Raw genomic sequence first — 13,508 nt, forward strand, 5'->3', positions numbered from 1 at the left:
TCAAAAGGCAGGCGGGGGAAAAGCAGCTACTTCTGGAGACTTAAGCCCATGTACCGCGACTTCCAGCAGGAGCTTTGTGCAGGAGGAGGGAAGCGAAACAGCAAGAGCTGGGAGCTTCACAGCTACTCCTTGGAGCGGTGTGGACAGCTGTGACGCTGTCAGGAATCAGATGGTTTGTGCTGCTGCTGCTGCTGCTCCAGCAGAGCTGAGGACCACGGGTGAAGAGCTGGGGAATCCTTCGCTGAAGGCTCGCAAACAGGCAGACGCAGGAGTCAGAGAGACGAGAAGCAGAGTACTGCCAGACCGCAGCCAAGAGGGGAGGGATTATAAAAGGGGGAAAAAAATGAGTTGTCACACTTGCACGGGAGGGCGAAGAGAGCATGCTGATAAGCTGCAAATGCATCTGGCCCCCGAAGGCCTGGAAAGAAGCCGAGCCAGCACCCCGACGCTGGAGAAGCTCGGCAGGAAAGCCACATTCCTCCACTCCCCAACTCATCACATCGCTGGTTTGTCAGGCGGTACGGAGTGGCCACTTCCATCACGTAAGCCTTTTAGGTTTAAGCGCTCAGTAAATATTTTAAGTTATGTCTGCACGGGCAGAAGGTAGAGTTTTTTATTCGCATCATCTGAGGATAGCAGCAAGTACTTGTGAATCGACTTTCCATATGTCAATATGCAATTAGAGGAGCTAAATCTGCGGTGCAAGAAGAGCTCTCACGGTGAAGATAATGAAATTGAGATATTGGCAACTCTTAAGATCAAACCCTAGATCTGTTATCGTAATTAGCATATTTTCAGAACAGGCTAATTCAAAATGGGATAACAAGCAGGAGATGATGTGTCACGTATCTTTTTAGAAGCTACTAAGGGAAAAAGGGAAGAATAAGCTCACTGCATTTAAGATATACGTATGGTGCTCCAAAAGAAAATTTGAAATCATTACTTTAATTTCAACCCAATTCCTGAATTTTCCTAGAACAAATGCTACTTCATATATATAAACTTTAAAATTCCACAGCAGGTTTGTTGCCAGGAGGTGCTGACAACTCACCTCATCCCAAAGGATTTCATATATTTGTATGCAAGCACATCTTAACATGTGCTTCGGAGAAAAAAAAAGTTCAGAACAAAACAAGACACACAACTGGATTTAGGAGACGCAGTAAGAGGCAATGAGGTCAGTGTCTGAAGCTAATGTCTGCTGCTACCAAACCTTTACAGGAGGTCCAGATGTTCCCAGAAGGTCCCAGAGATGCCCTTTCTAAACAGAAACACGTCAATCCCGGCAACCCGCTGCAGCCATTATCTCCTACAAGTCTCTTCCATGAGCAGAAGTGACTCAGCCCTCTGACAACAATCTAAGATGCTACAACCCTCCATGGTCCACATCCCAACAGAAGAAAACAAAATGCCCTGGAGTCATTTAATCCTGGAGGAAGGGAGAAGAACAGTCACTATTTCCTCTACTTAAGCGATGACATATAGTCATTAGGACTCATCCTAAAACACCAACTTTCCTGTTCAAAGCGTTTCATTTCAACACATGCGATATTGGGCAACCAGTTGCACAATGTTAAATTAGAACCAGAGAAGGAGAAACATCTTCTGGCTCGCTTGCAAATATGCAGTGAGGGAATTAAGGTAAAATTGAGTCTCAAAGACTTGGTTAACAGAATAAAGGCTGGCCACCAGGCTTACCATCGCTCGAAGAGCACCAAGTACCAATACAGTTACACTCCCAAAAGAAAGCAGAAGCCCCTCCTGGGTCCTTCTGAGATGGCAAATGGCACCGGGGTCCTGTGTCCGCCAAGGCTTGTTGCCAACAAGCAGATGTGCAGGCTGGCTTAAGCATGCCTTGTCTACACGGGGTCCCTGTCTCACAGATCTACGCTGGTGTCTGCTCGAGTCCTGCTGCGCTGCTGGCAGGAATTACTCCAGGTTGGTCCCTGTGAGCCAGTGTGACCCTCGATGGGATCGGCAGTGGCCCCCTTGTTGTGGGGAATACGCACAGGGGAACTCTACAGGAATGAACTGAAATTTTCAACAGCACAAGAAACGCAAGACTGATGGATTCAACACCCCAGATGCTCTCCTCTTACCTCTTCTCAAACCCCTCCCAGCCTCCTAGGGCACACCAATGATCAAAGATTTATTGTGCAGCCATCTTTCCCAACAGCCTAGGCATTAAGAGCAGAGGTCATCGCTGCTGTTTAAGCAGGAAAAGGCATTGAATTATCTCTGAGGAAACACAAGGCATGGCAATGCCTGTAAGATGCACTAGCTATAACCATTGCCTTATCATTAAACACTGTGGTGCAGGAGAACACTACTGCCATTTACTGCAATAATGACTGAATTACAGTTTTTCCTCTAAAAATAAAAAGCAGGCAAAGAGGGCGTCATTAGATTTTTGCGATGGGTTGGTTTGCTTCTAAATGAATTATGCAATAATTTCCCCAAGTGTCTACAAATGCCTTCAGGATGTCTTTTTTCACACACTTCGGTGTTTTTGAAAGGTGAAACGGAAAGGCATAAAACCTTGCGTGGTGTCGGCAAAGTTGTTCCAGAATTTTAAAGTGGTTTTATGCAAGTATTATTTGCAATTACAAGTAAGCTCGGCAGAATGAAATGGAATGCTTGGGAGCAAAACACAACTTCAGAGCACTGTTTGTACAGATTATGAAAGCAGACTGATGGGAACTGGCCTTGAGAATGAGTCTCTCAGCTAACCCTATCGGTTGTTTTCACATATGCTAAAAAGCTGAATTAAACACTGCAAGGGATCTACTACTTATTTACCTACGCCAAGTTGCAATAATGCACTAACTTTATCTTCATTTTATGTTGTGTTACTTAAAGAGTGAGTTGTTTTTCTCCTTAGTGAAGATACACCATTGTATCACTTACCTAAATTTAAATCAAGACCTGCATGCTACACTTGAACAAAAAAAAGAGATTTCTGACTTAAAACAACGCCAGTGATCTGCAGGAGTGTGAGCTCTAATATATGAGATACTCACAGAGGTGAACTTATTAGAAAATTTAGGGAAGTATGGAACATTAACTTTTTATTTCTAAATATCCTGTCCATATCTGACCTTGGATAATGAAGAAGCCTGAAGGAAAACTGCCGAAGCAAATTTCGGAGAAATCTCCTTACAGGACGTGATGGCTTCACATTGATACAGCCAGAGAAACCCAACAAATCTCCCTCCTGAATTAATAACACTAAGAATAAAGAAGTATGAGAAGTGCAAAATAAAGGCATTACATGGAAAAAGATGCAGAAGTTCTCAGGTGCAAGCTATATTTAAATGTCTTACACACAACACTCTCCTTCCCATAGGAAACCGAATCACAGGACAACGTGAAATTTTCAAGTTGTCTGACACCCTGTTCTACTCCACAGATGTGGTTTTGGAAGCAGCACTTAACTTACACAGTAGAATTGCTTTAAAAAGAAGGGTGGTGGGGGCAGTTCATACAATCTCCAGAACTTCTAGTGAAGAATTTTCAAGCTCGGTTTGCACAAAGCAATTAAACGACGTTAAACAATAACTGCTCGCCAAGTTTTTCACACCAGCACAGTTGGAGTTCTACCTCCGCATCATCTACTTCATGATACTCTTCCAATTAGAAAAAAAAAAAAACACATTACCCCCCAAACACCATCAGCAAAACACCACATTTACCTGGCATTTTAAGATGTAAAAAGTACAAATATGCTTTTATGTGCCATCAGTGTGCATCAATTTTAAGCTAAACAAATGTATAAAGCTCTTTTAGGACCTCACAAACCATAAATGCAGGAGCTACACTATTTAGAGAGGTGATTTAACCTGCGAGTGATAAAACCCGAAGAAAAGAAGTACCGTGGTCTGTATCTTCAGCGTGCCTTACTGCCCAGTGAGTGTTGTCTGGTCAAAATAGATTCCCTGTCCTGCAGCATGAGTATGGACCATGCCAAAAATGCATGGCCTCTGGCACCCCTTAGGGGATTTGTCACAGGCAGCTTTGTAGGAACACTAAATAGGGTCTCGTTGCCTGAAAATCACTGAAATTGAACACCTACCAAGTTGGCTGTTTTTACAAGAAAGTTCCATCAAAATCGTTCAGTCGCATTAGGGAATGGAAAGCCATGTTGTTCTGCGTAACACAAACTTTGTGTACTTTCTTTGAAACCACGCTTAAAGAAAAGGTGAAGTACACCAGAGTGGGCTCCTTAGTGAAAACCGTGCTGGGTCAGGCTAAAGGTCCAGCCAGCCCGGTATGGGCGGTGTTGGAAATACGATCAGCATGGGTGGCATTAAAGAACAGGGCAAACACATGATACTCTTCCATGCTTCCATGTATTTTCAGATCAGAGCCTTCCTGAATCAGGTGCTATCCCTAAATATTCATTAATTCTCAAATTCTCCTCCATGAACTCGCCCGGTCTGCTCTTGATTTCACGTAATCTTCCCCCTCACTGCACAACATCCTTTGGCACGGATTTCCACGTCAGTCTAGACAACCGTCTGCCAGGCACAGAATCGCCTCCCTTTATTTTGCATCTGGCCCTGAAAGTTTCATCTCACAAACCTGTGTTTTTTTGCATTAAACTGAGCAGCTGATACACAGCCACCCTCCGCAGGGCACCTACGATTTTGTAATCCTGTCATCCTCCCCTTCCAGCCTCTTTTGGAGTGAGGGGTCCTACCTTGCTTAACTTTTCCCCACAGGAAAGCTGTTCCATGTCTGTCATCAACCCTTCTGATGCTCTGTGAATCTTTTCAAGTTTTCTATACCTGATTTGGAAGTTACGGATATGCTTTTTGTAACCCAAATTTGTTTTTCCAAGTGTTTCTGGTCACACCAAGCAGACCGCATGCGCTCAAAGCAAACCTTTGCAGGTCAAACCCACAAGAAATTCTCAACATGAAAATGTGAAACCTGCTCAGAAATCCTCTCAGCACTGAGCAGGCTCCAGTCACAGTGCCTACGTGAAGGCAGGCTCCAGATGCACCATCCTCTCCCCGTGAACGCTTCCAGCAAAGGTTAGAGACGCTCACAGGGATCATCTCTGCAGTGACAGCTCACGGCTGCTGCGAATCCAGATTCTGTCATTTAAATTGCGAGTGCTTTGAGTCAGCTGTCTGTCTGCCTCCAGGAAAGCCAACACGGGCATGAAGAGAAGAAACCCTTGGCTGGAAGGCAGAGCAGAGGAGGAGGGAACAGGAAACTGCGTTTTGGGACTGAACTGGAAGTGAAGGGAGGCGTGATGAGTGAATGAGCAGGGTGAGACTGAAGGCTTACAGTGCAGGGGAAATGGAAGGTGATGGGGAACAGGACAGCTGTATTCACCCAACAGTGGAACAGAAGCGAAGATGCCCGTCTTCTACCGTCGTTCCTGACTGAAATGCAGCAGGGAAACCCTCTGACAAAGCAGGCGCCCCATCCGCTGCTGTGCCCGGGTCTGTGTGAGCCGCTGCCCAACACATCGTGCTGTCAGAGCTTCGGCGTGGTCTGACAGACTGCCAGCCACCAAACCCAGCTCGTGGGATGCTGCTGTCTGGCTTCCATCTCTCGGAGGGAGGAAAAGCTGTCCGAGCAATGAACGGATCTGACCTGCCAGGGCTAGGCTCGCTGCCCACAAGCAGCAGGAGAGCTGCACATAAGCAATGGGGCAGAACCAGGTGGAGAGAGGAAGACTTTAGAGGATAGCAAGGACAGAAAAAGTGCCTCGAAGCCTTCATCTCTGAGAGGCGAGTAGTTACTGGGAGCAGGACACCAAGAACCTGGAGAACTGGCTCACACTTTGAAACGAGGGCATTTTGAAACAAGGTTTCAGTGGTTGGACCATCTCTACGTAGCAGACTAATGCAGGTAGCAAAGGACTGTGCAACTCAAAGGCATGGGTAGGAATGCCGAGTCCCACCAGCACACGAAAGCATAAAAAACATTAAGGCCAGCATGTCGATTCAGAGAACCATAAAGGTTGGAAAAGACCTCCAAGATCATCTGGTCCAACCGTCCCCTTACCACCAGTATCACCCACTAAACCATGTCCGTTAGTACTGGAAGAAGATTTAAGAGCAGTTCACATAAACTTCTGTCCGGAATGCCAGCTGTAGTTACCTGCCTGCCTTAGGAAAGGAGCTAACAGGACTTCCAAAGGCCCCGTTCTGCCCTACAAAGCTGAGACAGAACTGCTTTAACAACCAGCAGTCATAAAATTCATTTCCGCAGTCACTGCATGAGACAGACAGGATGGACAAACAGGAAATAATTTTCAATTTTTCTAATTGTTCAGTCTACTGTCTTAGTCTCTACCTATCGACGATATTCAAATCGGGCTGTCTCAGTGATTTCACTCTGAGGTTGGCCGGTCATTGACAGAACAACAAGCTATTATTTTGCTACTATTAAACAACCTATTTTTTTAGGGGGATGATGTAACATGAAAGGATGATGTCTGCGCTTTGCAGATGCAAAACTCCATCCCTGACCTCAGAGAATGACACTAATGCTTACACGGATCGATACCATAAATGCTCACCGTAAATGCTAAACCTGGATGTGAAAGCCTAAAGGTACAGCCATGCAGTGACTTCAGGTGCCCTGTTCCATGTGTAAGGTCCACTCTGCACACAGAATTCTTACAGAAAAGCATTTATGTAAAACTACAAACTGTAGTTTCCTGCACACATGTGCAGGAAAGGAAGTGATTAGAGTTTCAAAATTAATCTTATTTCTGGTACCCCCTAAACAAGGTGCTTGACTTTGCAACTTCATTTTTAAACTACTTTATATCAAATACTACTTTTTTTCACCAAGTATTTTCTTTGTTCACACAATCAACAGATGTTCACCAACTTCTTTTCAACAGAAGAAAGAACCCCATCCCTCCATCTCCAGACTCCAAATTTGATCTTAAAAGCTGCAGCAAAATAAGGGGGGATAGTGTAATTGTGCAGGAATGGAAATGATCTGCTTTGCCCAATTACAAAGCGAAGCAGAAGACCAGTAAAGTGTATAGCCAGCTTTTTTGTAGTTTTAGTGACAGCCTCACAAGAGAGCCTCTCATCTAAAAAGCCACGTGAAAATCTCAGCAGCTCCACTGGTTGATTTTTTAAGGATGTTCTGTCTTCGTGATTTCAGCAAAAGGACTGAAAATGCGCAATTAATGCCATTTACAGCCTCAGAAAGCAGACAGAAAATAAAATGAACCAAAAGGTGGTTTTGTTCTCCTACAAAATTGTGTTCTTAGGCCGTTCTTGTTAGCTTTTAATGCTTGGGGCTGACGATGTGGGAAGCAGAGGAGGAAGGTGGAGGTGGGCTCAGGGTGCCTGCTCAGGGCTGCACTGCCCCAGCTCCCTGCCAGCAGCACAAACCCCAGGAGCAGGCTCCTTTCGAAAGGTCTGGATTCCACTCCACCATAAATCCGGGGCTGACAGAAGCTTCTCACACGGCTTAGAAAAAGAGAAAAAAAAAAAAAGAAAAAAAAAAGGAACAACCAAAGGAAAAGGCTCCAACCCCCCTGCCGCTGCTGATATATAAGCGCTGGCAGTGTTGCTTTGAGCACTGCCGGGCTCGATAGTTTATCTTTGCTTGACGTTGTTGCCCCTCCCCACGCGTGGTCAATAATTCACTCACTGCTCCGCAGCGTACACCCACACCTCACCCCTTGCAGCCTGCCATACCCCGGTACGGCAGAGGTGATGTTTATTCTAGGGTTTTAGCACGTTGCTTTCTGAGCACTAATCCTCAATCTGTTGTTAAATTCCCACCCTCTTCGCAGTTCATGGCTCTCCCCAACACCCTGCTCTGTGCTACGCACTGTGAGGCTCCAGAACTGGCTACACCTCCATCACCCTTCTCTTCCATGTTCTTAGTTAGTCTCAGGAGAGGTCAGGAGAAAAATATCACGCTAGCCAAGCTCTGGCTCAGTCCCCACCCTAGTGCTGATGCATCCCTGCTATGCCAAGATCGCTATTTTTCATTAGCAACTTATTTAATTTTTAAAAATTCCTTTTACGCCCCATGTCCTATGCTTCGCTAACTCCTTTCTTTATCTTTAACTGCCAAAGGTAGAAGCCCCAAATTGTCTTATATTCAATTCTATTTACTGAAAAAAGTGGTGCTAAAGTAGTTCTACCTACACCTGCATCTACTGCTGGTAGGAGCTTTGGTTCTCTTTTGTCCCCTACCAATTCCTGCACTGTTACCACATGCTGCCATACCTCTCACATACCTACATTTATTTCCATACATATATATATATTCATTTCCCTTGGATTAAGTTACTTACACTGTAAAATGAAACAGAAAAACTCACACAAGAAGAGATGAAGCTGGTGAATATGACTCATTGGAAGTCAGCTTCAGTGCTGCTTCCCCAAGTTACAGGTCCCAAGCCTTTATGGGGTTTTATTTTATCCTAAATCTTCATACATTCCCTCCCACCCTTACACAAGAGAACCGAAAGTCACCAGTGCGTGTTATTTCACATGTTGTGCTTTCTCCTAAGCAAACAGAGTCAAGGCACTCAGCATCCAGCCCTTCCACCCCTGCGAGGCACGGTGCCTGTGTCAACACATCACGGACAGTGAGACAGGCGATTGATCAAGAAGTCCCAGCTCAGAAGAGGCATTCTGCTGTTCCGTTTCAAGACATGGTGCCAATAAAACCTGGCCTTACATTTTTTCCATTATTATGAGGACACGAATGATTTCTGCATCCAAATCTGGAACCAACTGGGATGAGAGAAATCTCCCAATCAACTGTTCCACATCTTTTTAATACATTTCTTTCAAAAATGTTAGAGACAGGGTATGATCATTACTATTTTACTTATAAATTAATAGCACTTAGCTTTTTAATGCTTCCATCAGCCAAAGCAATGGACCCATGCTATGCTTTCAGCATTGACTAATCGAACTCAGCACTGCCAGTTGGCAGAACAAACATACTGAGTACAAATAAGGGCTGGTTTTTGGGGAAAAAAAAAAAAAAAAAAAAAAAAAAAAAAGGCTTTTTAGGCTTTTTTTTTGGCTGACTGTTGTCCAGTTTTAAAGAAAGAGATTATGGTTAGGGAAAGTGCTGTAATCCACCACCCACGATAAGAGCCAGAGAGTAACCTTGAGAAGAACAGAGAGCGGATGAAACAACATGAGCAACTTCTGCAAATGATCCAAAACAGGACCAAACAAAGAACCAAAACAACCGTTCAGTTCCAGCTGCACTACATATTTACTACAATTTAGTATTAGCTTAGGAAAATTCCATTAAAATCGGGATTTTTGTGTATTTCTTCCAGGTACACACGCAAGACATGTTTAACCAAAATTCTCTGTAAGGAGGGAAGCGTCTATTGGAGCTAACAAGCTTGTGAGCAGGTAAAATATGAAAATGATACATGCAAGAAAGTAAATCAAGTAAACTTTTCTGCATGGGAAATGTGCTCTGCGTCTGATTAGGAGGATGTAACATGATTACATTATTCTCTCCACGTCTGTCGAAATATAATTACACCTGTAAGTGTCTGGTAACTGCTAACAGACTGGCAACAGCAAGCTCTGCAGCCAACGAGAACTGCTACTGGGTTAAAAGCTGTTAGCAGGGCTTCATCACAGAAGCTCTGCTAGAATTCTGTGATACCGTTTCAACAGTGATCACAGGCAGCGTGTTTTAATTTTCCCCAAATAATGTAATTACATATAATTAATACTTTCACTGATTTTGAGGCAATTTATACTGACAACGAGTTGGAAAAAAACACAGTAATGCTATTTTCTTTATTATGAATTCTTAAATAAGGAAAAAATATAGTAGAATTTGCAAGAGATTTTTTTTTATCTTCCTGAAAACACAGGAATACAAACTGAAACTTAAGAAACAATTGTACATGGATTTGCTTATACACCGTTTTCTCTGCAGGAACACTTCAGTAATCACATTTTATCTCCTATCACTTATATCTGTTTTAATTTAAACAGCTAATATGCTGTAATCCAAGGGTTTACGAGTGTAATCTGAGGACAACACTCAAGAAACATGCTTTTCACCTTGATCTCCCTCTGCACCAATTAAGCCATCAGTCTCAAACACAAGAGCTGCCAACACAGGCTGCCGTTACTAATACTTCAAAGCACCAACAGCGTGTCCTGAGTCTGTGTTCCAAGTACTCTGTGCCCCGTTACTCAACTCCTAGCCCTGCCCCAGCACCCATCTCCTCACTTACTCACCTGGTTTTCGCTTCAACACCAACAGAGGCGGTGGAGCTTGCAGACTCCTCAGACACTGAGCGCTGAAGGACTGGTGTTAGCTGCTTGGTGCTGTCCACTTCTGCTTGGGCATCTTCTTCTGCAGACTGCTCTTTGACTTCTGTTTAAAAAATAGTAATGAGTAATTATTTAATTTGACTATTAAACCAGACCTGTAAGAATGTGACGCAAACATCTATGTTATTTATAGACAGATAAACCCATGTAACTGTCATCAGACACAACAGAAGTAAGAAAATATTATCTTTTACACCTAAAACATGAAACTAAATGTTTGTTAAGTTATTTACATACTGTAGCACATGATCATGAATTGAAGATGTTCGATCAGCAATGAGGAATAGGATGGGGAGGGTGTTGCTCAACAACAAACAGCCTTTTCATACAAGGCTGCAGTTTTACATGCATTTCCAGCAAGCATCATGCAGAAGGGCTGCCAAAAGCAGCGCTCTCCTTCTCCCCTCATCTCCTATTCTGCGCCCGCATTTTCATCCCACACCAAGTACCAGGGTGACCACAATAACTGGGGTTATAATATACCTTTTTTTCCTCACAGCTTAGCTTTAACTCCAATCAATTCCCTGCTCTAGTTCATTCCCGATTACACTAACTCTTTGCTGGCACAGGGCTGGGGTGCTGAAGGAAGGAAGGAAATGATTTATGCCAGCTTCATGTCCACGTTGAACTGTTGGAATATATTCTGCAGTTTGTGCAGATCCCTTTAATTTACATTAGTTGTTAGACAGAAATATATACATCTACAGCTGACAAAGCTTCTGTTTGTCTAGAAAGTTTCTTTCTGAGCAGAAACACGAAACAACAAGTGGCCACTGTGTGTGCAACTTCAATTCTACTCCCGTTCAGTCCTGTCCTTTGCACTGAGTGAGTCAGGCGTTTGTCAGGAGAGCACTGCAGGGCGTCGCTCTGGGCTTACTGGCACACGGAGGCACCAGGGAAGGGAGCTGGTCAAGGCTGGAGAGCAATAAAACATGGTATATCTGCACTCCTCTACACCTTCATTTCGAAACCTAAGCAGGAACAATTACAGGTCTCCGACTGATGCTCTTTGGCACATCCAGCTTAAGACGCTCTGAAAAACGATTAATGTACGTTTCGCAAGACAAGCAAATATTGCAAAAGATAAATGGTTCAAGTGGAGACCTGGATGGCTAGGAGAATCTGCGACACAGGTGGGCATGCAAAAAAGCTGCTACACACTTTAATCTTACAAGAAAGAACAATAAAAGAGGAAAAGCCTTAGGACAAAAGACTGCAACTTGAGGAGAGCCTATCTTGGTCTGTTGTACTGAAATACATCCACTGGAGCAGATCAAGAAGGGGAAATCTTTTCTGTTTGATACAGAAAGATTTAAGCAAAATTATTCTTTAACCTAAAGTGAACTCATTTAGGGAGACACTGTATAATGTGTAAAACCCTTGATGAATGCATCCAAAAGTATTTAAGAGAACCACAAAATTGAGAAAAAAAAAAGTATAAGAAATTCCTGTTCCTGACTGGGTGTGCCAGGTATTTGAGCTGGTGTAAGCTGGAACTGCTTCACTTATTTCAGTCAAGCTGCTGAGTGCCACACATCTGAAATGGTTTTGGACCTCTGAAACATCCAAAAATGACTACCTGCTGCAAGGCCACATGGCTCACTTCAAAACCAGTCCACTAACCTGTAACCTGTCCTCAAAAAAAAAAAAAAAAGGAAAAAAAACAAGATGCTGGACAAACACTTCACACTAAATAAATGCCCTGCCAAGAATATCTGCCTTGCAACACTCAACTATATAGATATATATATATAAAACAACAACACCTACAGACCAAAATATCCTTTGGTTTTGGCCCATCTGAACAAACAATCCCTACAGTCATTCCTGGACTAGGAAAAGGGCAGTGTCCAACAGAGCCCTTCAGAACAAGCTTTAGTTAGTTTCCAGAGTATGTTGGATCTAAAAGATGATTTTATGTAAGTAACCCCAACATTTCTAAGCAATCTCAATTAAGAGCACAGACTCCTTCATATTAGAGATCAGAGGAGAGCTGTAGCGTGTCTTGGAGGGTGCACCACCAGTTGTGTACAACTCATGGACACCTCCAAGACAGGCAGATTCTAAATCTCAAAATAAACCCGTAACACAGCCTGGGATACATGAAGTACTCAAGAAAACCCAACACAGCCTGGGACAGCCATGCATGAAGTGCTCAAGGAAGACCAGCAGAAACTGTGGCCTTGCTCTGATTCACCTTGACACCTTTAATTAACCCAGCTGAACTCCAAAAGAAAGGAACTTTCCTGTATTTTGTGCCTGCAAAAACTTTCAAGTAAGCAAAAATCATTTATTTCATCTCACTACAACATTAATGGAAATCCACAACAGTAGAAATGCAAAGTCTGTGCCCACCAAGAGCACTGCAAGGAGACACGTCCCAGTGCTCCGTCACCCTCCCCGTGAAGAAGTTCTCTGGCATGTTGGTGAGGAACTTCCTGGGCTCCATTTTGTGGCCATTGCCCCTTGTCCTGTCCCCAGAAACCACTGAGAAGAGGTTGCCCATATCCCTCTGTCTCCCACATTTCAGGTATTTACAGGTACTGGTAAGATCCCTCCCTCAGTCTTCCTTTCTCAAGGCTGAACAGACCCAGGCCTCTCAGCCTTGCCTCATCATCTTTGTGACCCTCTGCAGGACTCCTTCCAGGAGATCCCCACCTTTTTTGTACCAGGTTACCCAGAACTGGACTGGGCTCCAAGCTTTCTGACAGAAAATTCAGGAAGAACAGAGGTAACGACCTTCCTGAGCCAAGCTCCTAGGATGTGGGAGCCCTGTACCGGGGATCTCCTTATCACCACCTCAGAGACGTTCCTGAAGCGCCAGGCCTAACGCCTTCACTGCTTTCCACTGTACTTAATGAACTTCCTTCAGACTTGGCTATGGCTTCCTACTTTGAAGTTTCTGGGAATGAAGGAACCATGAATGATTAATAAATGTGAGGCTCATTTGCAGATTCCCATACAAGGCTTTATTTTGCATCCTATTTACATGACAGCTCCTGTCCCGCTTCAGGTCTGGCCCAACGAGGCGGTGGGGGAACCGGGAACTGAAGGACCTAATTGTGAAATTCCCCACTGTAAGTTCTTGCTTTGTTGTTTTTGTTTTAACGTCACCATAATCCAACAGGAAACACAGCATTTAAAAAAAATATTTATTTGAAGAGAGCACTTCTGCCCCACCTGACT

At 43.9% G+C, this 13,508-nt stretch overlaps 1 protein-coding gene across 12 annotated transcripts in view; it reads right to left on the reverse strand.

Moving 5' to 3' along the window:
• The window catches only part of KMT2C (lysine methyltransferase 2C), a 195,691-nt gene that overhangs the window by 127,568 nt on the left and 54,615 nt on the right, over positions 1 to 13,508 (reverse strand). For all 12 annotated transcript variants that reach the window (XM_068673400.1, XM_068673406.1, XM_068673403.1 and 9 more), the window contains one exon: positions 10,227 to 10,365. In XM_068673400.1, coding sequence (XP_068529501.1) covers positions 10,227 to 10,365 — 139 coding nt within the window. The remainder of the gene's footprint in view (positions 1 to 10,226; positions 10,366 to 13,508) is intronic.

This window comes from Anas acuta, chromosome 2 (assembly GCF_963932015.1).
Source record: "Anas acuta chromosome 2, bAnaAcu1.1, whole genome shotgun sequence".
Taxonomy (NCBI): Eukaryota; Metazoa; Chordata; class Aves; order Anseriformes; family Anatidae; genus Anas; species Anas acuta.